Below are 27,780 nucleotides of genomic sequence, written 5' to 3' on the forward strand. Positions count from 1 at the left end.
AACAACAACTATAGTAAAAGCAATAAAACATCAGAAATCAACGTTTGAGGGGAAACTTTCCACGTGAGCCAAGTACTGTCCACTCAGTATTCGTCAGGTCATTTTCGACCATGTCAGATTTCAAAGAAATAGCAAGTGGCTTACGAACAGGTATAGAGTTTGGCATTTTCGGAAGAAAGAACCGTATCATTGAGCAGATTTATAAGCTGGCTAAGTTTTACTCTGGAGACATAAGATGGGTAGTGATGAGCTGGTATTCACCGAAGACCAACACTTACAGAAACTTGTAAGATTTTGCGGAGTTTGCTACTCGATACGAGTGGGGTTGGAATTTTTGTACTTTTGTCAGGAATAAGATCAGTTTGGGTACAAACGTCAGATGTCTGGGTTGTCATAGATTTACAAGAAGTAGCTGCAACAGTAGCAAACGGCACAAAAAGGGAGGAATGGATGATTTCTTTTAAGCGACGCTTCGGATCAGCAGCAGAGAACTTCCCAACAACCATTAGCACTCGGATACGTTTCTTACGTTAAAAGGCTGGACAGTCCTAAAACCAAGCAGAATGATCACTTTGGCAATTACCACAAAAGGGCTTGTACAGGATCCCACATCATGACTACCCTGCCCACAATTCACACAAACAATAGTACTCGCATTACACGATGTGCTGGTGTGCCCGAAGTATTAGCATTTCAAACAATGCAGGAGACTGGGAATATTGGTACGGACCTTAAGTAAATAATAACCAACATTCACGTAGTTCGGAAGTGTAGGTAAACTGAAAGTAAGAACTAGTAACTAACAAGGAACGGACATGAACGTGTCATCCGGACAGCCGAATCAAACCCACGCAAATAAATAAACATAACAAAGATATATTCACGCACATAAAATTAAGTGCCATGGAGAACGGAGTAAGTCCCTGGAGCATATTAACCCTTAGTATAAAGAAAATCGTAGACTCGCAATGAGACAACTATTGCATCAACACTGTTCATTGGAAAGCCATGGTTCATAGTTCATTCTCTTCAGCATGAAACAAGCTTTCCAAAGGTACTATGTGTTGGTGCTCATAACGTACTTGAATAGAGAAAATTGGAAGAATGTTGGGAAAATTCCCTCCAAAAATCCCTCCCATCAACTTTGGTCCCCCCTATAGTGGGCCATGGTAAAAGCACGCAATCAAAATGTATCTCGAAAAATGCTATAGGAGATAAGAAATGAGTGTGCTAAGTTTTGTTTTGAAAGACGGAATAGGTATGAGGTAAAAGATTGCATATCAATACGCTCTATACATTCAAAACCGAACCTGTGACCTGACCTATAAAGCGAATATAATATAAACATTATAAACTCAATTCTATTTATCCGGATATCAAGAACTGTTCCATAATCTCTGTAAAATGGAGCAAGCATTTCAATAGTTATCACATATATTGTTCCATGACATGTGGATAGGGAATTTGGGACAAGTCACAAAAATGTCTTCCAAAATAGCTCTATTGTGAAGTTGTGCGTCCTCTGAAAGGACACCAGAGCCGGTAGAAGACAGCGTGCGAATTAAAGGACATTTTAAGGGAGGATAAAGTGCACATCCGAGAAATTTAACATGAGGAAGTTCAAAACTTAATGTTGACATCCAATTCTTCAGAGGGGGATATCCTCCTCATTCTCCCTGATATGTTGCACACTGGTAGAAGTACACAATTAAAATATACATTGAAAAATACTATGAGGTATGCGGATGAGAGGTATAGCCTTAAAACAAGGGGAGAAGATAATAGAACACAGTAAGAATGGAATTGAGAACAAAAGGGGATGGGTGTGGCTGTTTGTGTTTAACATGGGTTTATGCCAATACAACCGTAGCACAGTTGCTGTTTAAAACATTTGCTTCATTCTACAGAGAATGTGGTACAATTCTGAATATCGGGATAAATAGTGCTGAATTTATATTTTCCATATTATGTTCTTTTTATCGGTCAGGTCATAGGTTCGTTTTGTATATAAAGAGCGTATTGGTATACAACCTTTCCCCTCATATATATTCCGTCTATAAAAACAAAACTTGGTGCACTCATTTATTATTCTCTATAGTATTTTTCGAGATACATTTGGATTGTGTCCTTTTACCCGAGGCCACTCTAGAGGAGGCCAAAGTTGGTGAGAGGGAATTTTTGGAGGGAATTTTTGCGACTCTCTTCCAAGTTTCCTTTGTCCAAGTACGTTATGGGCCCCAATACATAACATCTCTGGAAAGCTTGTTTTATGCTGAAGATAATGAACTATTCGTATTCGTATTAATCATGACTTTCCAATGAACAGAGTTGATGCAATAGCTATTTCATTGCAAGTCTACGATTTTATTTATACTAACACGATAAATAGGCCTCAGTGACTTACTCCGTTGCCCATGGCACCTAATGTTTTGTTCATGAACATATCTTTGTGACGTTTATCTGATAGACTGGGTTTGATTCGGATGTCCGGATGACGCGTTCATGTCCGTTCCTTGTAAGTAGCAACGAGTTCACTAACTTGTTACTTTTGACGCGAGCTACATGTACCTCTACAACATATTGATCAGCCTGCTCTGATTTAATCTCCTCCTCGGTGGCATTTAGGGGGTTCTAATATATACTGCAAGAGACGTTAGACCATGGAGTTCCACCAACACGTTAATGGTCCAATGGTAGTAAATTTAAATTACTTCGCTGTTTACTTCTCGTCGACCGTTTTCACCAATAAAGTGCCATTCCGTAATTTCTTGATATCTTTTACCTGTCCAGCTTTATAAACAATGATGATTTTATTAATGAGTAAAGGGAATAAACCCTTAGCACTCGGGCAATTTGCTTACGCATTGGCACTATCAGTATCTTTATGTTTAATTACAAGATATCAGATAACAGGTATCACGATACTTGTCTTCTCCACACTATCGAAATCTTGAAATTTTTTCACGCTCTCGTTAGGTTTGAGTTTCATACGAGACGGTGATCCCTGTCTCGATTTATAGTTTTAGCATTCATGAAATGTTGATGTTAAATATACATTGATAAATAGAAAATGTGTGTGAACCCAAGAACTTCAAGGGGTGCTTGCGAGAAGAAAAGTACATATACAGAAAAAAACTGTATAGCTCACAGAAATTCTCATTTTTAATAATAAAAAAAATAGTCACTTATTTAACGTTCCCTCATAGTCTTGTTAAAACACTCTATTGCTATTTGGAACATAAATTCGTATTAGTTTAGAATAATACATAAAAGCTATTTACTAAACGTAAATTAAAAGTCAATGGGTTTCGAAATAGGTAAAATTAGTTGACATCAACATTTGGTTTTAAACCATTCATAATTCTTGCTCAATCATTTAGAAAACAATATTGCAAGGTTTTCTTCCTTTTCGATAAATTCAATGTTACAGAAAATTGCTTGAAAATTTAGTTAGACAAGAAATCAATAATTTCAGCTAAGAAATTCTCTATCAAAAAACTGTGCTGTTGGCCATATACGAAAATAAATAAAAATTATTCCATGTTATTTGAAAGAATATATTAAAAAAACATAATTAAGTTTTTTGACTATTAAAACCTCTATATGCGGAACAGGCAATTTTCCAGAAACAAACAACGAACTTTCTCGTGATTTATATCATTAAAAATGTCTGTTTCTTTGTTGCAAGAAAACTATTAAGAATTCAAATATTGGAACGTAAAGGAAGATCCAATATGACTTTCTACTCATAATATACAGTATAAATCACTTTTGTAAAATATGTCATATGGCGGCTTTTCGAGGCGCACCGACAATGCAATCAAAGCATTTCCTTCACTGAAATCATCGGCTTTACATATCGATGAAACAATAAATCTTTCATTCTTTTGAATCATTTAAAATAACATTTATATGTACCCAGTGGTAAAAGTGAATATGAAAAGGTGGGAGGACGACAGGTAGCGGCATGACGCACGCCATTTTCTCTCCCTATCTTTGTCCATTGTAATTTTTTAGGAACTCGGGAGGCGCCGAAGATATATTTACGAGGTGGGGGGACGTTCTCCCACGTTCCTCCTCACTTTTACCCGTGTACGTACCTGTATATAAAACAAAATATAGACCACTTTGACTGCAAAGTAAACGCTTATCGCTATTGATCAGAAATATAAATAATAATTGATTTTGCAAAAAAAAAAAAAAGTTCGGTTTTAATTCCCAATAGAAATTACTGAATAAATAATAAAAATGTTCTGATAATCTCATGAAATGTGACTATTTTGTTTAGTTTTGCTTGTCTTTCAAGCAATCTAGAATATGTAATTGCATTGTAAATGTAGGGTCATTTAGGGAGATCTCGACATTTTTAAGGTCTGGCAAGGCTAGTGATCATACACGCAGGCGGAAAGAAACATTCAGTACGAAGGTTGCTGTAAGTAGTGGTCTCAAACGGGTCGGGTTACGGGTCGGGTGGGGTCAGGTCAACTCGGGTCGGGTTATTCGGGTCGGGTTGTCGGGTCGTGTCAATCGGATCCGCTCGGGTCGGGTCAGTCGGGTCAGTTCACTTTAATCAATTGAGTTTAGGTTGAGCTTAAACTCCGCTGGAGTCGAAAACTGCTGTTTTTCACTAGCTGCCTAATTAAAAATAGCAATTTTCAATTGATTTTATAGAAACCATAAATCTATTTTGAACACTTGCAGCTAGTGCTTTTATGGTAAATGCTTATTTTTGTAATTGTATGTACTTTAATTTTTAAATGTGGAAGATTGATTTTACCAATCGACTGTAATATTAATATCTACACCAATATGGAGTCTGGATTTAGAACAAAACTAGAAGTTGTTTAAGTAAGGCAAAAGAAAGATTGGATATGGATGACCAAGCCCAAGCAGGGCTGCGGTGGCTCAGTGGTAGAGAATTCATCTCTGGTGCATGGTGTCCATGGTTCGATCCCAGCTTGTGCTAAATAGGCTTTGTGGTGGAGAAACGCCGTGTAGTGGATTTTCTCGGGGTTGTCCTGTTTCCTCCCACTTTCTTCATTCCACCATTTCATTCATTTCTCATGGTCACCATATCTCTTAGCTTCGGTGCAGACTCGAGGGACCTTAAACTGAATATTTCATTTTATTTCACCAAGTCCGACATCGATACAAGAACAAGATAAAGATTGGATATGCAAGAAGAATTGCATAGTAATCTTGCTCTTGCCCTTGTTTTGGTTATCACCAAGTAGCGATGAGCGTATTTTCTTGCTTTCCGTATAGTATGAAAGACCATGATCAAAATCACACTTGGTCTTCATTTGTACCGATGAGGCGAGCATTCTTGGCTCTTGTATAGCATGAAAGACCACCAAGACTACGGAATGCAGGACCAAGACTTGACTGCAAGACAAAGAATAAGACGCAATATTGATAACCAAGACCCAGGGAGCAAATTGTTTGAATTTCATTTGTTGGGCTGAAAGTGATGAAATAAAATTAGTACTTTACAATTAAATATCGTACTGTATTTTTAAATTTTAAATTACAAAATTCATATTATGTATCTTCTTACGTGCAACTATATATACTGTAAAATACGTTTTAATTACCGAGAAAGAAAAACCAATTGGCAGGGGTCCCGGAATCATAAGAATCTATTTTGGAATGAAAGTTGAAGGGTTGGAAAAAACCACAGGTGTTCTCCTGTTTCCTCAACCCTTATCACTGTAGTTAAACGATTTCCTTTTGTCTCCGCCAAGAGACTCTTGCTACTGTCTTCCCGGAAGACCTCCTGCCGTCCGAGCAGGTGAGAACACTGACCTTGAAGAAAAATTTCGCCACATAGAACTAAAGCAATAAAAAAATAAATTTCTCCCACGTTGGACATTGGTATCAGTTATAAAAAGAAATAACCAAACCTCAAAAGTGCCAAATATTCATTAAGATGCATATACAAATCCCCCGCTTGATCTAGCTAGTGTTAACGTGTAAGACTTCGGTACAAGTGGTCCGGGTTTAATTCCCAATGTGAGTGCATTTTGGCGTTCACCCAGTGTCGTGACCATAGCTCTCAAACGGATCGGGTTGACCCTATCCGACCCGTGACCCAACCCGACCCGACTCGGATCGGGTCAGCTCGGGTCGGGTCAACCGGGTCAGCTCGGGTCACATCAATCAGGTCGGATTACTGTTCGGGTCAATCGGGTCGGGCCGGGTCAGTCAATTCGGGTCACGGGTCGGGTCGGGTCGGTCTTCAACCCGACCCGACCCGTTGAGAGCACTAACTGTAAGTTCTCAGTGACAAGCTGTATATGCAGAGAAGTTAATTTTGTTTGTTGCAACAAAAGCAGATGCCTCTAAAATAGATACATAAAGCTTTATTTTTTTAAAAAGAAAAAAATATCCATGTTATAAGTTTCAATGAGTCAAAAATATAGTAAAGCGGTAATATATATGTTGATATAAGGAGGCAAAGGATTGGTATTATGACAAAATATCAGGCTGACACACATTGCTTGTTACAATGATAACTCGTGCTAGTTTTTGTTGATCAATGCATTTAGGAGATAAATCAATAGCGAATGTAAGGATATTTAGACATGTAGTTCCTTTGTTATAAGGAAAGTCATCAGACAAACGGACTACCCTCTGGTTCATCTTAGTGTACACATAATAGGTTTAGGTTACATAACAAACACGCTTTCTCAGCTTCTGGCTCATTTAGTCCGGTATAAGGCTAATGATAAAGTACGTTTGGTTTTAGATGAGTACGTTTTGGTACCTGCGTCAAAGATACTGATATATTAAAGAAATCCTCTAATGCTGGTGTAAATATGTTGTCTCCCAATACAAAGTACTCAAAATTGTCAATCCTTAATATACCTTTCTTCTGCAGTTTGAAAAACAATTTCAACTTATCTTATTGGAACTTTGTTCGTAGGACCCTGGCAAAATGTTGTGAAAAAAGACTATAAGAAAGTCAGTTTAAGTTGGAAGAAATCAGCCTCTGTTGGATTCTTCGCATATGGATTCCGAAATGATTGTGTTAAATTGTGATTTTCAATTATTGATTACTATGGGTAGCAAATACTGAAAGCAATATGTTGGAAAACAGGTGTAAAACAAAGTTCGTTTTTAACGAGCTTACATTGCTTGAGTGTTCCTCTTGTATTTCAACTCAGGTTGTAATGAATCGCAGCAAAGTTTGCAAATAGGCCATACTTAGATAGTAGCAAATTTAGATCTAGCATTTCATTGCGTTTTATGTTTCTTGTGCTCTAAAGTTGTGAAGGATTTCATTGTTTATATAGTGTCGACATCTACCATAGTAAGTGTCGATTTCTCCCGCAAGATTTCCAAAACCTACTAATCCATAGCAGTCCGTTTACGTGTTTTTGTACTTTGAAATGCTACATTTCAAGGGAATATTTTGTGTTTTATAGCTAGGGCAAGGATTACTGTCAAGCATTATCACTTTTACAGAATAAAATTATCATAACTTTCAGAGTAGTATTGATTTGTTTCATAACCTGTCGAAATGTTCCTAAATGACCCTATTCATATTTAATAACGTACGGTAATAATTGACTTTCACTGAATCCAAGACCTCTTTGTTTTAGATTCTTATACTGAGATAAATTTGAGTAATAATTATGCAGATTTCTATTTTCAAATATATATGTCGCTTTATTACAAATTGAGCCAAATGGGCCAGTGATAATGAAAAGGCTGCAAACATTTTAGTTTTCCAAATCTGAATTTACAAAACTGTCAAAGAAACTTACGAAACTTGTACTTTATTTTTGAACTTACGAAGTTTTATCAGAAACTATAGATTTATTAATCGTATTTGAGCAAAAATAACTTTAATTCTTTACTTCATCTAGTCGTCTAGTGGTTCAAAAACCTGTTATTGTATGAACAAACTACAATCACCTTATATTGATTACACATTGTAGTCAAATGGCTAAATTTTAAACTGTTAGTTTACTTTGAAACTGACTTAAAACTTCTTTTAAACATGAAACTGTCAATATTTCAACTTTGGCTGAAATAAATAGTATTTTTACGATTGCAATACAATTTATGAAATTCATGATCTGCTTCTTGCAATCATCTTCGTTAAACTAATGTTCTTTTATTCAGTAGAGGGAAGTTTCATGTACGCAAGCACAGCAACACCCACTTAAACTTATTGTAGGTAATAAACAAATAATCCGACTTTCTGTATTTTTTTCAGTTAATTTATATGTTGAAAATAAAAATTATTGAAATGTGATGAAAATACTTCTCCTGCAATACGAATCACTAATTAAGTTACTGAAATTTATTAAAATGTGGAAAACCGATGTATTTGCATTAGCAAAAATCGCATCACTAAATTATATTGCTCCTCGTAATTGCTATGCAACTAAGATAGACAATTATTCAGAACGGTAAAGAAAGACATGGAACAAACTCAAAGTGAGATCAGTAACGTATTCTGTCCATTAATTCCACAGACGGATTACTATTATGACGACATGCACTGTGGCGGACAAATGTTGTTGTATATGAAGCTGCCTTTCAGTAGGTCAATCATGAAATCCCGTTGAAACATAGTTATTTTTCTATCTTTCTATCTTCTCTTTGACGTCGACGAAGCATTGTGGCACTTGCTGACATGCTTCTGTTTGCTAGTTCACCCTATACTACCTGAATGTTATTTAAGATATACTCTAGCAAAACTGCACCGATCACAAAACTAAGGATGCTGTTGAGTTTACGCATGCACCTCAGGTAAAATATTAATTGTTCGTACAAATCCTGTGAGTCTGGAGACATTCCCGTTATTCTTTCTTGGTGTAAATTGCTCCTCAAACAGCAGTGCATTTATGAAATTAGTAATAAGTGAGTTCTACATCGTTGATACCATTATTGCTGACACATGTCTAGCTTTAGGATTTTTGTGCTTGGGATACAAATCTCAATTGAAGCATTATTTTGGAGGAGGACTCAAGGCAATACACAATTGAAATGTTTGGAATGTTAAAACTGCTATAAACTCCTATTTTATTCAAACGATTTTTTCAACTTCTGTTTTAATGTATCTGACATGTTTATTTCTTCAGTAATGGGTGCGTCCAACATACGTTTAATATTTTAAAATGTAGATCCCTTTCAAATTAACAGAAACACCTGAAGTTGGAAATATGTCAGATGTTTGGGTTCGCAACGGTCTATCAAGGGGGAACGGCAGCGCCAAGCTGATAATAGTAGTGTGGTGGGTAAACTCGGTACTACGTGAAGAGCAGTAGAACAGTAGTGTACAGTGAACTGAGCAGGCGATGGTAGTTACATGACATGCATATACGAGGTCTAGTGGCACGGGCAAAACCGCTAAGAGATGATAACGCTTTAGCATAATGCCAATGGTGCCACGAACATGCAACTTGAACCATTTATGAATGGATACGTGTGTCATTATCAGGAGTTATTGTTCATCTTGCTTCGAACTACGGGCCGTGTTTATATGGGGCAGACGCCTAAATAAATGGATGATCCGCAGTATCTCTGCTCAACCGGGAAACAACACGGTGGCTCTGTGATGCTTTGGTCCACAATATCCTGGTTTTCAGCTATTCACAATATCCTGGTTCTGTACTGATGCTTACCAGTCGCATTATTGTCCGTGATTATGCCGTCATTTTAGGAGATCATGTGCATCCTATGATCTAGATATTGTTTCTGGACAGTGGCGCCATATTTCAAGGTGGCAGTACGCCCATTCGCACAGCTGGAGCTGTTGCAGCGTGATTCGAGGAACATATGTATGAAGTTAAATACTTTTCCTGGCTCACCCAACTCCGGCCGGACCTATAAATAATTGAACATCTGTCGTCTTTTGAAGACTCGAATTCAGTGCATATTTTAGCTTTTTAGTGATGCATACGGACTTATTGATACACTCGAAATGGTGTAATATTCTAGTTGCATCCATTTACGATCTCTATAACTTCATTCTACGCCGCGTCAGAGTTGTTCTGAGGGGTAAAGGTGATCCAACACCAAATGTACATTTTTTGCAGGTGTTTACATTATATTGATAAGGATCTGTATTTTTCTCGTTACACTATTTTAGTGAATTTTCAGTCCTGACAATAATACTTGCATATTATAATTTTGAAATTTTAAACATGAATTGTCAAGATCTAGATTGTATACTGTAGATACAACAATTTTATGGATCACGTGAGATAAACTAACAAGTTAACTAAAACCTTTACAAATTACGTGTAATAATATTGACAATGATTTCTGTAAAAAGATTCATAAGGAAATATCTGAACTTTATTTCTCACAAGTACTATTGAATTGACATAAAGAGAATGAAGTCTAATTTACACAACACTTTCCTTTTCTGAAGCTCCCGTAATAAGTGCTATATCCATACTAAACACAACATTTTAATAAGTAAAATTTATTGGTAAAACTCTTATTGTTCTGCATCAAAGATTGAATATCTTCTGAATGTCAATTCTTATGTGTTCATACGAACTACATACCGATCTTTGTCTTTTATTCCAAAGTGATTATCTTTCACTCATTTAGACCTTTCAAGTCTATTTACTTGCACATTTACGTTATATACGTATTTAACTCACTATTTCATATTATCCAGAGGATTGAAGAAAAATATTTTCTGAGTTGAGTTGAGTTGATTTTGAGTTTAACGTTGCGTTCAGCAACGAAGCTATATGAAACGTTGACCTACTGATTAACATGAGCTCCCTCCAGAAATTGAACTCGAGTCTCCCACGCCAAAGGCGTGTAATCTAACCGCTCAGCCAGTGTTTACTATATATTTACTTAATAAATTACAAAATATTATTGTATGTGCAAACAAACTTTATTTAGAGAAGGAATTAAACAACGTGTAAATCACCGATCTAGAGAAAACTTTGTCTAAAACTATCTAGTTCAATTTAAGATAAATAATAAACAATTAACTGAACTTACCTGTGCTCTTGCCTGTTCACCTACAAGTATAACATCTCTCGTAGCATCATGAATAGGAATGTCAGAAATATAAAGGCCACGACTAGTCAACCCTTCGAGGCCATCCAGAAAAGGAGATCCAACAAAAAGGATTGAGTCAGATTCCGGACAAAACACCATTTGACCTTTCAGTTCCATCCCCTGAAGAAGATAATACAGATAAGATAATACACATATCATACATGAAATGTGAAAACAATTGTATTCACACATATATGGATAGCATATACTGTGAAATAATAATAGATTAATAATAAAATAAATCAATATATTTTGTAATAAAAGTCGTAATATTACAGTTCTAAAATAAGAGGTTTGAATGTCACATGTCATACCTGTCCATACATTTAGTATATCTAATGGATGATACATGTGGTATAAGAAACACTGAGCAGGGACGCCCGCAGGACTTTTTCCACAGTAGCTAATAGAAACACATCTTGATGCACGTGTGCACTCTATAAAAGAATTATTAGTGCACACTGTATAATTTTATCGACTGCAGTAAATGACTGTCGTACTGTATGTAATATTTAATTGTAAATATACTAATTATTATATGTGTATAATCAAATCATATATCTCGAAAAATTGAATCCCCTCCGAAAATCCATGGGAGTGGATCCATTCAGAGAAATAATGAAGTTTATGGTTCGCCTGGCATTCGGCAGACTGACATCACACACGTGTTCCGATGTAAGCTATTGTTAATTTCTATTTCGTCATATCATTCGCTTTTTATAGTCTTTGCCTTTTGGCAGATAGTCTGTAAGGTTTGCTAATTAGCGACAATACAGTCGAGTGGCAATATGACACGCCGCATATGTTTTACAAACGACGAGTTGCCGCGTCAATACATCGTTTCATGGTGTTTATAGAATACCCACACACGGGAAAGAAAACTAATTGAAGAAAGAAGTCTGAAGTGCTAAAAATAAAATGAAATCTTTAAATTTTACGTCCTACGGATATGCCGGCTAGGCGAAAGAAGGTGGTGATGATGAGAAATGAAGGAGGTGGTGAAATGAAGGAAATGAGAGGAAACGGGAGAACCCCAAGAAAACCCACGCACACAGTGTTTGTTCACCACAAAGCTCACTAGGCGCGAGCTGGAATCGAATCAAGGACTCCAAGCACCAGAGGTGAACGCTCTACCATTAAGCCACCGCGGCCCCTTGTAGAGCTAAACTTAAACAGGAAATCTTTTATGTAAATATATGTGTAATTCATATTTCCTGAAATTTAATTTTAAAACTAGAAATAACCTACTGTATTTTGGAGTATCAGATGATTGATATTATATTTGTAGGTTACAGGTCATAAAATCTAAATTGCGCACATGTGCATAGCAACGTGCTGCTAGGGACAATAACACGCGATTTTAGTTATAAATAGAATAAAAACATATTCACTATAGGTTTTAAGTATACGTATGGTTAAAGATGAGTAATACGCAAACTACGTCTAACTAGAGCAATACAAAAAATAAATATTCTAAAATTATTTTTTCCCATTAATTATCTCCGTATGCTGTTGCCAAAGATTTAAATTGGGTGACGGTAAATTAGTTCTCTTTGATTCAGAGGAAGTTGAATAGACAACTACAAATAATTATTATCTATGCAAAAAGTTGGATTGAGTAACCATTTAAATACTGCTGTTATTCTATCTTTTTATTTGTCTGTTTCTAAATGAATTGGTTAACATGGATCTATGTTAAAATAACCTAGATCACCATACAAAAGAATATTATACCCATTGTGCTTACGTAGCTCTCAAGTGTCACTCTTAATTAATAACACCCGTGTGGATTAAGAAAATATCTTTTGTGTTTATAATTTGCAATAATTGGTGAACCCAGAAACGTTTGCTTCTCCTTTTCATTTTCCGTCTTTCATAAAGTAATAATGTTAACATGAAGTACTCATCATCAACATCCATTGTACTCAATTCAATGGTGTGCAAGAATGTTACGATCGTGAAGTTGTCCCAAACACTTTATGTAAATTCAGAAATGTTTGGCATCAGGGATAGTGCCGAATTAGTGTTAATTTGAGCCCTATTCCCAGTTAGCGGTGGTGTCATTACAAAGTTAGGGCAGCAAGAGTGGCTAAACCAACTTCACACTGGTTCTTACAAGATCAATCCCCATCATTTAATTTGCTCCTTGCTATACTATCTAGCCCCAAATGGCTGGATTACGGAACCACGCCACTGGCCTTAGACGCTTCCAATTTTTGTAGCAACATTTCTGACATTTTAATATATTTATACATCGATGGTTGAAATAAGTATTAATCATATGATAAAAAAAAAATATAAAATGAAACTTAGGGTAAACCTCATTTCAGGGGTACACATCTCTTGTGATTTTTATCAGAAGATTTGCTTCTTCCCTGGAGATTGTTCCATCTGACCAACTTACGTAGTCATACTTGATTTTCGCACGCGAGAAGCTACGCCACACTCTTCCCTCGTTTGTCATAGTTGCTATTAGCGCCAACTCCTAAGCGGTAAAACTTACACGATCTCATTTCAAGGGTACATATTTTAATTAGTTACCAACTAGTTTATAGCCCGGTCAACATGGGCATTTTTAAAAGCGTTACAAAGCTACATACAACTATTACTACTGACGAACTGAAAAAACTTCTGAAATTGCATCTGGTTGAAGCTCTGAAGTTCTGCGGTATATGTAGAAGCAATAATAATATTTCTAAAAATGGGAACAGGTCTCGTAACAAATACAGGTATTTATGGAATTTTGTCAATGGGAAAATATGTACATTTTACAGTATATTTTCCTTAATGTCATTAATTATAAAGATCTCGATTTTCAGGTAGAATATTACAAATTATCTTGTATTGTTAAGTGGTAATCTCTTTAATAGCCGAAAATTTGTGAGACTGCTATTGTGCATTAGCATTTTCTATGGACGACATGTTTATATCAAACATTTGCTTTTTAATTATGAACAGAAGATACAATATGTTTTTTTTTTGTTTAAAATGTGAAATCTACTGATGCTTGGGAAATTGCAAAATTTGAATACACAAGATATATATTAGTTTTTATATATATATTCTAATTACATACTAAGTTCATTTTCCACCAAGTTTTTTTTAAATGTGTGACAATAAAAAGTAACAAAAGATAAATCAAATTTAAAATTGCAATAATAATAATAATAATAATAATAATAATAATAATAATAATAATAATAATAATAATAATAATAATAATAATAATAATAATAATACAGAATTTCTGGACATAAAATTCATTTTGATTTGTTTTGACATAAGAAATATTTCATTTTTTTGCAGGAAAAGAGACAGGCCAGTCTCAGATTTTGCTACAAAGAAGTTTCTGTACAGATGCTAGAATTTTTTCCTAAACGAGAGAGGGGGGAATCTGTTTTTCTTTCTTTTGTTGAAGAAAAACAAACACAGAGTCTCAACTGACGCTTACAGGAATTTTTGAAATGCCTGAAGATGGTTGTGGGTGGAGGAAAAACCTTTTACTTAAGCAGATTAAAACTCTAAGAAGAGAAACAGAGGAAGGAGATAAGTTGACTTTTGTTTTCTTTTTTTTTCAATTCGGAGACAGAAATGCTTCCCAAAATGACGCTGTGATCCAATTTTTATGTTTAAAGGGGAACGCTTCTCCAAATTTAAAATCACAAGACTTTCTTCTCTTGTGTCGTCCTTCGAAAATAATAAAATGTATTGTGTTATGTTGAACCTCAAGTAGCCCTACGGTACAGCTCTCAGCTTCGGTGCTTGAGGTCCCTAATTTGATTTCAGCTTGTACCAAATAGTCCTTGGGGGGACAAACACCACGCGCATGGCTTTTCTGGAGATTTTCCCATTTTCTTTATTCCACAATTTCGTTGATTATCATTTCCACCACCTCCCTTAGCCTCGGAGTGTAAAAGTGGTACTTTAAACTAAAAAGTATATGTTTCACAACTTGCTTGCATGCTAGTGTTTATTACGCAGTGAGTTTATTATGCAGTGCTACCTTAATTAAGATGAAGTTCGAGTAATTTGAAAGATTATCGCTTAAACTATGTCAATAAGACATTTGTTAAATACAGTTTTTAATAAAATGACTTTTAAAAACATTTACTGTAACGGTAACTTACAAAATACAGGCAAAAGCGCCCAGTTAAAAACTCATTAGTGCTTTGTATCTCAATTTAACCAATAGATCTTACGTAACATCAATTCTGAAAAGTAGAATTTGAATTAATGAGAGGAAAATGGTGGTTTATTGGTAAAGATCTTATAAAACTGGTGTAAAGGATTCGGGATTTGATCAATTCCCTATGATTTTGTGAACAACATAGTCATGGTAGAACTCCTCAGTATTTCCTCATATATTCTTATGATACCAATTCACTTTAATTAAACACTTATTTTCTTTGGCCTAAAGGGCACATATAACAAAATAAATATTTCATTTCATTTTATATTAATTCAATAAATTAAATTGATTCATACATTGGTTTCAAGTAACTGTCCGGAAATTACCTTAATAATTATTGGTGTGATAGTATACTTTCGATGGGCCGGTGAAAAAGCTTGTAAGAAAGTGCACTGTTCATAAGGAAAGCGAGAATGACTATTTAGAGCTTGTTTATGATATTGTAAATAAACACCGGCTTGTGTTGCTTAGTACTTGATGATTAATTTGTGGTTACAGTTTGTATCTAGACAACGAATAATATATCTGCGTGATATGATACAAGGGTCGTTCAAGGTGACCGGTACTTTTATTTCTTCAGAGGAAACAGCACAAGAAGCACCAAACTATGTCAGTTTTTAAAGTATTCTCCGTGCGCGTCTAGACACCGTTGCCATCGTTGTGGCAGCTCCCTGATTCCTTTGACATAGAAAGAACTTGGTTGTTGTCGTAGCCACTGGAGGACATCGTTCCGCAGTGCTTCATCTGTCGTGAATTTCTTCCTTCTCAGATGGTCTTTAAGGGATGCAAACAAATGATAATCACTGGGGGATAAATCTTGACTGAGGGGGGATGGGGCAGAACTGTTCACAGACCGTCATGCGTGTCCACTTTTGATCAAATGTCAGCTGGCGGGAAACCCACCTTGCACAGATTTTGCGGCACCGTAAGTGGTCATGAATGATTGTCTTAACACTACCGATACTGATATTCACCTCGGCAGCAATAACCCGCACTGTTACTCGCCGGTTCTCAAAAATCATTTGCTCAACGCGTGCCATATTCACTGGTGTGGACGCAGTTGGTCCTCGCGCTTTATTTGTCACCAGCTCCCGTCCTTCGCGAAACTGTTCACACCATTTGTACACTCTTGCCCGTGACATCGTTTGTTCAACATACTGTGCTTGCAATCTTCTGAAAACCTCAGCTGGTTTAACTTTCTCCTTCACAAGAAATTTGATTACACACCGCTGCTCCTCAGCCACACTGCTTGCCGCCATGTTTGCTGCAACTGCTGCGCATGCGCCAAATACATCATGCCTGGCGCTAGTTACTCGAAAAGGAATACTTTACGTCAACCGCAAGTTTCATCATGATCCGGCTATTCATCGATTATTTACGTACAAAAATCCCGGTCAACCTTGAACGACCCTTGTGCATTTTATGCACATTCTTTTATTTATGATAGTAATAACAATCAACACCATCATCACTGTTATTGCTGGTAATAACTTATTAAAGAAACTAGAGTGAATAGTAATTAACTACGAACAACTAAAGTAAGAATTTTATGTCTTCAATACAAAACAATAAAGAGTTGGAATAATGAAGAGTTAGAATAGGGAAACAAATGACAAAGGAGACTGTAATCTGAAGGGAAGTTCAACAGGGATCTTGTCTCTTGCCAACATTATTTATTATCTAGCTAGAAGAGATAATGAAAAATATCGTATGTAATGAAGACTGTATTTCGGTACGATTAGGTGTATATAGTTTGCAGATGATTCAGCGGTTATTACGGAATCTGAATATAAAATTACTAAGATGTTAGAAAATTTGAGGAAGGTTTGTGAAGAATATATGATGGAAATAAATTGGAAAGTAAAAAGCCATGGGAATTGGAACGAAGCGGTCGGTGTCAAATATAGAAGTAGGAGGAGAAAAATGAGAACAGGTAACTAGTTTTCGATACTTGGATAATATTAGTGATAAGATGAAATGTGAACGTGAAACTAAAGGAATGATAGAAATGACGAAAGATGCATTTACGAGAAGGAAAAGCCAATTTTGGAAGTCCCTGAATAAAGAGTTGTGGAAAAGGGTTCACAAAGTGCTTCCTATGGAGTATTGTACTGTATGGGGCAGAAACATGCGCAAAACATAAGAGAGATGAAAGAAAACTGGAAGCTTTCGAAATGTGGGAGTAGAGAAGAATGGCGAGAATTAGTTGGGTCGAACGAAAAATAAGTGAGGTGTTAGAAATAGTGGAAGAGAAGGAAATAATTGCAGATGTAACTGCAAATTAGAAGAATAACTGGTTCGAACACTGCTGAGAGGGAACTGTATCATCAGAGGGTGCGGTGGCAGGAATGGGCAAAAAAGGTTACAGTTGATGGATGTTATCAAAAGAGAAAAATCGTACATGAAGACGAAGAAGTTAACTGAAATCGTGAAGCACGAAAGCTTCTCAGTTGCGCAAATGACGTGTCAATAATAATGATTGCAGTTAAATCATCACAATCGTGTTTTCCATACTTAATAACTAGCCTTAAATATAAGAGAATGATGGAAAATCATAAACTCAGAAATGTTATAATGCCAATAGTAATATTGGTTGCCGAAGTGGTCCATAAGACATGGAGTAAGATGTTTGAGACAATTGAATCCAAGTAAACAGTATAACGAAGATACAAAAATCGTAGTACTTGACTTAGAGAATAGTAAGAAGTTTCCTAGAGGATCCAGAATAAAGGAAGGAACAGTGATATATTTGGATAGCTTCAGGCGAAAACTAGCTTGCCGGGAAACGGAGCAAATGTTTGGTGTAATCTAACCTTATATACCCCTTTGAACTATTTAATAACTAAAATAAAATAAATAAATTTCACTAAAATATTTACATTATTTTTCTGGAATAACACACAAAATAATTCATACATTTTGTGAACCTCTTCTTGGTAATCTGCGGTTACAACTGCATTTCCAGGATACTGTGACTCTTTTCTGTGATCAAATGCCAAAGTAACACAGCACCGTGGTATCCGTCGATATTACAAGTGAAGATTTTAATTTATGTTTGTCTGTTGATGTTTTGTGGCTATATGGTAGATGAACTCATGAATTGAAGTTGTTTTCACTACTACATTTACGTTAGGCGTGTAATTTGCTGTCGACTTCTGTTTTATGAACAAGGATTAGGAGACTGGTTTTCGCAACACATTGTTCACCATTTTCCAACGCTAGTCTCTAATCTATGCAAGTATCTGTAAATGGAATAATAACTCCTTTCTGACCAATCTATATGCCACTCTTTCACTATCTGAACGACGGACTTTTCACAGAACTAGTCCACCCAATAAATATAAATATTCCAACTTTTAGATGGTGTTTCTCAAGATTCCATAAACAGATACGTTTCAAAACAATTCAATTGGATTTAGCGACCTCAAATTAGTATGAAAACCGTTATTAGGTATTTGTCCAAGCGTATGCACTTTTACATTGGCACGAACAATAATTCAGTATTTTTATTTTGAGATCATGTTTCTCGTGACTCCGTGGATAAATATGTTTCAAAACAATTCAATTGCATTTAATGTCTTCAAATTAATATAAAAAGAGCAGTTATAAAAGAGTATGAACTTCTACCGTTGGCACAAGCAGTGATTGAAATATCCTAACTCTAAGGTAATTTTTGTCATGATTCCATATACAGATATGTCTTAAAATAATTCTGTAAGATTCAGCGTTTTTAAATCAGTATAATAAGCGCAGATAGAAAGTTACCCCACTTTTTCTATAAAGAACGAATGTTAGTTCTTCACAGAAAAAAAAACGACATGTTCTGATTACAGTATATAAGCATGAAGTACACCTTAAAGGAAAGGCATATATTAACCAGATGACAGGACAATTGAGCCAAAGTTCAATGCTGTAAGCAATGCAACAAAGCCTCGTGGCGCATATTCACTCGAACACGTACTACAAAAGTTTCTCCAGCATTGTAGCTGAGACTCAATATCAATACACTTAGATCTTTGATTCCGCACCCTCTCCTACCTCCCTCTGGTCAATAAGCGCCTGGCTAAATATAGAGCACTGTACAATGCTCTATTTAAAATAATTATTTTTCAAAGTTTCAGTACTACACGGATGCGATTCTCTAATTCGTAGCAATTTAAGCAGTAAGCCTAGAAGCTTTTCTTCTTTTGCGTTCTTATAACCGCCACCAGGTTATAGAAGTATTTTTGTGGACGCCCTGTATTTTTCATAAAGACAGTGATTATTATTTTCGATTTGTACTTTATTCTGCGACGCATATAAGTTCTTTCTTCGGTGGGAATTGCTTCTTTCCCACACAATTGGACAAAGAAGTCTTTCATCGTTTTCTCATATATATATTTAAAACATTGCTTTTAGTGAGAACATTTCAGCTAGTGACGAACCATTTCAGTGTTTCTCCCTGACTTATTATATCCACAGTATATATTCTATAGTTATTGGGAACTGAATTAAGTGTTTTCTTTAATCGCTTATGGAAATATTGCAGTAGATTAGAGAAATACGGGCTGACCAGATGTTCCAGTGACCAAAGTGGCACTAACTGCGTTGTTTTCCAGCTCGTTATCTGTACTTTCTCATGCCAGGGTTATCGCTTGTCTAGTGCATTGTAGGCAGTTAACTAAAATTGACATATATTATTTTCCGTATTCTGTTTATATGTGCCTACAGGTGAGTTAACTGAGTGATTTTTGGAATGAACTGCTAATACTTTTAGTTGACCATTGCAACCGTATCTTCAGCTTTAGCGCTCAGGGAGTTTGACTCCGATACTGTACGTAGCCACCACGCACGTTGCGTTGGGAACCAAGTACGATTGTGTGTAAAGGGGCACAAGCTATTAGCCGGCGAAGGACGTTTTATTACGGCTAGCCCCCAATTAGTAAAGTCCCAGGTTCGCAGACCTTGTGCGTTTAAAATGTTATACACGCGCCCTCCAACATCAGCATTCTACTTTGGAGAATTTCTTTTTTAGTTTGCTGAAGAATCACCTTTACGTTTCAGGATTGCTCGGCGCAGCAACTGGATTCATCGTGGGACGATCCAGACTTTTCCCCAGTGCTAATCACCCAAGTGGTGTGAGAGAAGCATTTGTCGTGAAATCTGAATTATAATCTCATATATATATATATATATATATATATATATATATATATATATATATATATATATATATATAAAGGGCTATATTGCCTTAAAAGGACAAAGTGTTATTTCCGTGACGAAAATTATTATACATATTCAGTGTTCAGTGTTGTGTTCATTCCTCTTCGCTATTTTTTTAAATTTAATAGTGCTCTAATAAATAAGTATAGTGTTATTTAGTCCAGTGTGTTTTCGTTGTTTGTATGAGTGATATTTGTGTGCGTTATGGTCTGGATGACCATCTGATCGTCCGTGAGGTTTTCGAGACGAGACACCCGAACCTCTCGGCGCCTAATGCTCATCTCATTATTGAGACCGACGGGCGATTTAGAAACAGTTTGTAACCTCTTCTTGGAGAGGTCCTTCATCGTCCTGTCCAGGTAAGTTCCAGTCTCAGGAGGATACTTATTGATAGGACCACGAACAGCGACCAGATTACACGAGTTGGTTACAAATAAATGTTCACCCAAATAGAGACCTCGAATCGAAATATTCTAATAACCATAAAATTGTTGAGCAAAATAAAAGAAATTACTACAATCTCTCCATTATATCTATGCCTATATCTACCTATCTATAAATTTTTACTAATATCATCACTTCTGCTATGCCAGCAGATCACTTCAAGCGGAATTGAGGATCTTCCACGCCCATAAGAGCTGCAAAACTTAAACCCGACCTAGTCCATACTCCTCCACCAAAATTTTGGTTTTGATATAAATATAGATTTCTGTATGTCACCAAATACAATTGTTCCTTACCCTCAAAAATAACTTTCTTGCACGATAAATTTTAATGATATATAAAAGCTACATCTGTTCATAATGGCTTTTTTTTTTACTTGTTTTGGGATTCTCTACATGATGACATGATATAGGATAATTGTTTTTCCAGCCGGTATATATAAAAGTAAACAAGAAAGTTCTGTTAGTTTTTCACCCTCCACTTTCGAACATCGATATGTCACCTAAGACATACCTGGAAGATCAAAAGTAGTCACCATCAGCATTGACGATCTTCTGCCAATGTTCTGGAAGGCCATGGATTCCATAGCGGTAGAACTTGGTGGGCCGTGAAGCGAAGAAAGTATCAAGTGCATTTTGAACCTCTATAGGGATTTGAACTGGACTAAAAAACTACCTCTATAAAAATTGTTGCGAAGTACCGCAGGATTCTGAATCATGGATATTTGGAAAGGCCACATGTTAGTTCCTAAGTGAAGTCTTAACCCAACTACAATAAGTATCATAGTATTGGAGCTATGGGCCTTTAAAGTTCATTTTCTCATGTTTTCGGCAGCCTGTGCACCCAGGTTTGGCTATACTTTTTTCTTATCTTGGTGGCAGGAATCATCTGCCAAACGTTGTCGGTGTTGTTTCGAAAGACCCTGTATAAGGCTATCTAAAAAAATATTAAGCTTTTGGTGATCAAAATTGAGAATATATTTATTTTGATTACAAAAATAACATTATGAAAATCACATATGCACAATTTCATTCGACGACAGTCTGCCGGTTTCCTGGCAACATCACAATCCCGTTGCCGTAGAACTTTCGTTGTTTGTGGTCAAAAATTTTCGATACGTAGTTTCCTCAGACCTCTTTGAAGCTAATTAAACACCATTAAGAGAGTTCCACAGAGCTTTAAACAAATGATAGTCTGACAGCGCCAGTTCAGAAATATACGGTGGATGAAATATCTCTCTGCAAAGTTCTCCAAATTCTTGACGGGTCGTTAAAAATGTATACAGTTTGGCGTTGTCTGCATGGTATACGACACCTATTCTGTTGACCATCTTCAACACACATTGTATTTTAAACTACAATATGCCACATTATATTTATAACTATTAAGACACATTTTAGTTTAAAATATAGTGTGTGTTGAAGCTGTGGTCAGTATTTCTTTTGTTTCAATATCCAATCCAAATCTTTACGTTTAATTATATGAATTTCAATACTTTTTCTATTTCTACTAGCTTGAAATACTTGCTGTGAAATGACGTTAGGTTTGATTCGCTGCAATTCATATACTCTGAGATTTAGGACAATAATTCCATCTCTTGTAAAATTACTAAATACTTTTTAGACTACAACGGCCAAGGTCAATAAGAAACAGGAAACTGATCCGTTGCATTGGGAATTGTGCTGTAGAGTTAAATGCTACTGTGTAAGTATGATTAGGACACAGTGAGAATAGTGTACTCTTTGGAGCAACCTGAGTTTATCATGAAAAGTTTTTGGAAAACAGAATCTGTTGTTGCTACGCAAAGGGCATTTAGAAACAAATTTCCCTCACCTTCTGCCCCAGACAGGAACATGATATGGTCGCTAGTGAATAAATTGGAAGTAACAGGAACGCTTCTGAGTGAGACCGGGAAGCATCGGACCTCGCAGGTGGGTGTTGTGGAAGATGTCACTTACGGACTTTTTGGGTCACCCAAGAAATTTCTCCGTCGTCTGTCGCAAGAAACCGGCTATTGCTATTCAACATGTGATTTATGGGAACCTCATTCCGATTATAAGTACAGTGGCGAATATTTGCTGTTTTTCTTGAGGCGTGGTCGATATTATCCCAAATGAATTTAAACCAGTAAACACAATCCCATAAATAACTCATCCTTCCTTGATCATTTGCCAAAACCGCATGAAAATCAGACTTCAATTAGAAATTCTAGACCCAAATTAAATCCGTGACTTTTCAAAAAATAACCCTGTATACTATATATATAAAATTGAAAATCACTATGTTTTTGACTCTAAATCTCCTGAACTGCATGACCGATCTCGATCAAATTTGTAACATGAATGAGGTTCGAGGTTGGGCTGGTTTTAGGTTATTCACTTTGATGGTAGAACATAGGGGCAGGGGAGGGCAGGGGGTACAAAAAATAAATAAAACTTAATAACTTTTGAATCATTGACCGATCTTGATCAAATTTACAACATAGATGAGGTTCATTCCTGGGATTGTTTTTATGATTTAAATTTGACGGAGCAACTTAGGGGAGGAGAAGGAGGGAGAGATATATAAAAATCAATTTATATAAGACTGAAAGTTACTATTTTTGTAACTTATCGTGAATTGTCCAACCGATTTCAATCAAATTTTCAAGATACATGACATTCGGATCTGGAAACATTTTTGTAATTTCACTTTATCAGTAGATCCTAGGGGCGGGGTAGGGTAGGGGGGCATATCAAGAAAAACTAATAAAACCTAATAACTTTTGACCATTCAACCAATCTCGATCAAATTTTCAACATATATGAGGATCAGGCCTTGGGTGTTTTTGTTATCGTTTCACTTTGACGAGCCAACGTAGGGGAGGGGAGTGGGATATATATATATAAAATAAAAGTGACTGCCTTTGTGTCATCATCACTCTTGAACCACCCGACCGATCTCAATCAAATTTTCAACATACATGAGTTTAGGAGCAGGTATTAGTTTAGGCTACTGACTTTGATGATTCAATGTATGGGAGGGGGAGGGGGAGAGAAATTTAAAAATGAACAAAAATGACTGATATTAGTGTTGAGTCCATAGTTTTCGGGGTCGATGAGGGAAGCAATGACACTTGTGATGCTGTTTCAATCCAAGTTCAGCCCTGATAGTTGGGGAGGGGAGGGTACAAAGTAGAGGAGGGGGATAAACATTTAAAAACGATCGAAACTGACTAATATTAGTGTTGAATCCATAGTTTTAGGAGTAGGTGAGATTAACAGTGGCAATTCTGATGCACATAATCGAAAATGACTAATGTTAGTGTCTAATCCATAGTTTTCGGGATCATTCAGATGAACAGTGATATTTCCGATCCGGTTTCAATCCAAAATTAGCCTCGCCAATCGGGAAAAGGGGAGAAAGAGATATATAAAAATGATTTTAAAAAATGACCACTACCAGTGTCAAATTTGTAGTTTTCTGGGTCGCCTGGATGAGCAGTGATACTTTCGATCCAGTTTAAATTCAAATTCAACCTCGCAACTTGGGGGAGGGGAGGGAGACATATTTAAAATTAATCGAAAATGACCGATATTAGTGTTGAATCCACATTTACTGGGGTCGCTGAGATGAACGGTGACACTTTCGATGCCATGGCCTGCTACATGTGTAAAGGGGGAAATATATATATATATATATATATGATCAAAAACGACCAATATTAGTTTCGAATTCATGGTTTTCGGGGTCTCCGAGATGATCAATGATCTTTCCGATGCTCTTTACATCGATGGCATTAAAAACGAAAACAGCATATTTCATGGGTACTAAACACATGAGATACGGAGTTCTGCATTTAAATTTTCATTTCAACCCAGCAAAGCTGGTAATATATGCTAATATATATATATAATGTAGTCTAAAAGGTATTGAATAATTGAGCACAGGAGGATGGACTCTCCAAAATTTGGTTGTTATACTATATTGTAAAGTCCTTAGTCTGCATGAGAAGTGTGATATTGTATGTATTCCTTTTACATGTAGATTTGTAATATGTAATAACCTGAGGTAGTGCAATTTGAAGAAATGCAACTTTGTTAGATTGCCATTATTGTTAATCTTGTGGTATTACAGAGTATGCTAAACAATGTCCCTCTGTCAGTATTTTGATGGTACAAAATTTCAGCGATTTTCATCCATTAGTTTAAAAGTTACAAGGGCATGTCAAAATAAATGGCCCGCCCTATATAAAGTGAACAAAACGGAAATAGTATGTATGAATAAATTTATTTAATGTTAGCTATAGCATATCTAAAGTCGGCATTTTCATGCAAAACTACTGTTAAAGTTTTATTTTATTTTAACGCACTTTTAACAACTTTTCATTATTACTATGACGTATTGTATACTCTCGACTTTGAGAATAATACTCAGATATATTCTGTGGAATAAGTACTTTATGATCAAGTTAAGAATATCCCAGCATTTTTCACGAGATGTTTACATTCATACGATGCATGTCAACAAAGAAAACAGTGATATTTGCATGTCACGTTTGGTTTTAATACCTCCGTCTTCCTACGTAGGATGTCTTCTTTTATTACTAAAAGTCCCATTCCCACCTGGGAGATGTTTCCCAAGCATCCACCTTATTATACAGAAGACCGACTAAAAGAGGAAAGTTGCAGATGGTTATGATGTGTCATGTCTCTGAAAGTGACAAAACTCTTCACGCTATGGCAATAAAACAAAAATAAAAACCTCAAAGACTGAACATTAAAAGGTCACGTTTAAAATGCTCATGAACTACAAATAGAAAACAATGATATAAAGGTACAGAGGAAAATGTCCGAATAAACAAATAAAGGACCAAAAAAATTAACATATCTTTCTAAGGACTAAAATTAGTTTATTTTCATGTTTTCTACACGAGAGGAATAAAAGGAAGTCAGACACTGCAAGAAAGTTGCTATGTACAGGATGAGAATTAAAACTCAAGGAAGCATGAAATTGTTTCCGTCACGGTAACAACTTCCTGTGACACAAAAGGTATCAAAAAATAAAAAAAGAAAATGTGTAAACGTTTTCCAGTGAGTTTTCCTAATACCAAGGAAAGCTAACCGCTTGCGTATAATGGCAAAATCTAGGGATGACCAAATCCGGAATGTTTGCTTTCCGGATTCCGGAACTCAGAAAAAATTCGGAGTTCCGCATTTCGAAGACATTGCGAAATTTAGAAAATTTACGGATTTTGGAAAATCTCTGCAGTTTGAGGAAATTGTGGGTTTCATAAAGAATCCAGAATTAGGATAAATTCCGAATTCCGGAATTTAGAAATAATTGCAGAACACGAAAAAAATAAGGATTTCTGAAAAAGTCCGAAATTTGGAAAGGAGTTTATTGAAAAACTCAGGGACATGGTTTAAGTGACCAAATAGTAGTAAGGAGCATTGACTTTTTTGTTTTCAGATACCTGTAAGAGGAAACAAAACCTATTGTATCCATTAGTACAGAAATCATAGGGATATGGGACTTGTGAAACAAACCTGAGTTATTCAACCTTTTTTCTTAGAGAAGTTGGGGTCTGTAGTAGTTAAATATACAGATTATTTACGTATGAAAATTTCTATCACACAAGACCCAGTTATGTCTTCTAAAGTCCATTCTTTCGTACTTAGCTGGAAATGAAACTTTGGCCATCCACTTATTATTATTATTATTATTATTATTATTATTATTATTATTATTATTATTATTATTATTATTATTATTATTATTATTATTATTATTATTATTTGTAGCAAAGGAAAAGTTTTCTCCAGGAATAATCTTAAATAAATCTAAAATTGGTATTCCGAATGATTAGTTTTCTGATAGTAATGCTAGAAGCATGTAGGTATGGTATTGTGAAATCCATCGGAACAGTTTTTCGTTATCGTTTTTCACTCGTCAATGTGGGAAAGAACGAACTTCCTCATGTATAATGATAGAATGCGATCCAAAAGTATTAATTCTTCGTAAAGAAATAATATACAAATTAATATACGTTTTAGATTAGATTCTCATGTTTCATGATATAGATACTAGATCGTTGATAGTGTTGTTAAAACAAGCAGAGGTATATTGAGAAAATTATCATGGTGGAAAATATTAATTGCCATGTCGTAAAAAAAAAACACACACACATACATACACACAGTATTTATTTATTTATTTTATTCCTTTACGTGGACACGGCAAAATAAAAATAAACAGTGTAATATAAGAAAAACCTGTGAAAGTGAAACGTAAAGTAGTGAAAAAAGTAATAACTATTTTCTTAGTACTGAGTTTGTTATTAGACTGCTAAACCGAGTAGTTGACTTTAAATGTATCCATGTGAAGATTTCTATAAAGTGCTAAATCCGTAGCCCGCTCAAAATTCGGGAAATTGGAATCAGGCAACGGTGCCGGACTTAAGATGATTTGCCTAATTGCTTCCAATTGAATCTCGCGCTGGACTGTAATTTATTCTCAGCTCGTCAACTATCATAACAACACATCGCATTTTATATGTAACACCACATTTTAGATTTTATAGAGAACAACTGTGATTATTGGAATAAAACAACGCAAATTGTTGTGGTTTTAGGATCAGGACACAACTAGTTTTTATGTTATTCCCTGAAATTAATTGAGGACCGTTTCTGTGAAACTTGCTTTCTAAACAAGCAAACAAAAAAAAAAAAAAAAAATTGGAAACTCAAGAGGACATTAGATTATAAATTTCAAATCTCAGCGTATTCTAAGTTGAAGGAAGAGTGACGCTTAAGCCTCTGATCAAAAATTTTCAGACCACTGTGTAGACAATAATAAAAAAATAATAAAACAATGCTTTTTCTCTATGGTCTATGGAACCCGGAGGTTCACTGCTGCGT

General features: G+C 35.7%; 1 protein-coding gene across 1 annotated transcript in view; it reads right to left on the minus strand.

The window, feature by feature from the left end:
- The window catches only part of LOC145667722 (head-specific guanylate cyclase-like), a 649,486-nt gene that overhangs the window by 314,113 nt on the left and 307,593 nt on the right, over nucleotides 1-27,780 (minus strand). Inside the window, exon 5 of the mRNA XM_081735178.1 lies at nucleotides 10,984-11,163. Coding sequence (XP_081591304.1) covers nucleotides 10,984-11,163 — 180 coding nt within the window. The remainder of the gene's footprint in view (nucleotides 1-10,983; nucleotides 11,164-27,780) is intronic.

The sequence above is a fragment of the Thermobia domestica genome, chromosome 1 (genome assembly GCF_964235325.1).
Source record: "Thermobia domestica chromosome 1, izTheDome1.hap1.1, whole genome shotgun sequence".
Lineage (NCBI taxonomy): Eukaryota > Metazoa > Arthropoda > Insecta > Zygentoma > Lepismatidae > Thermobia > Thermobia domestica.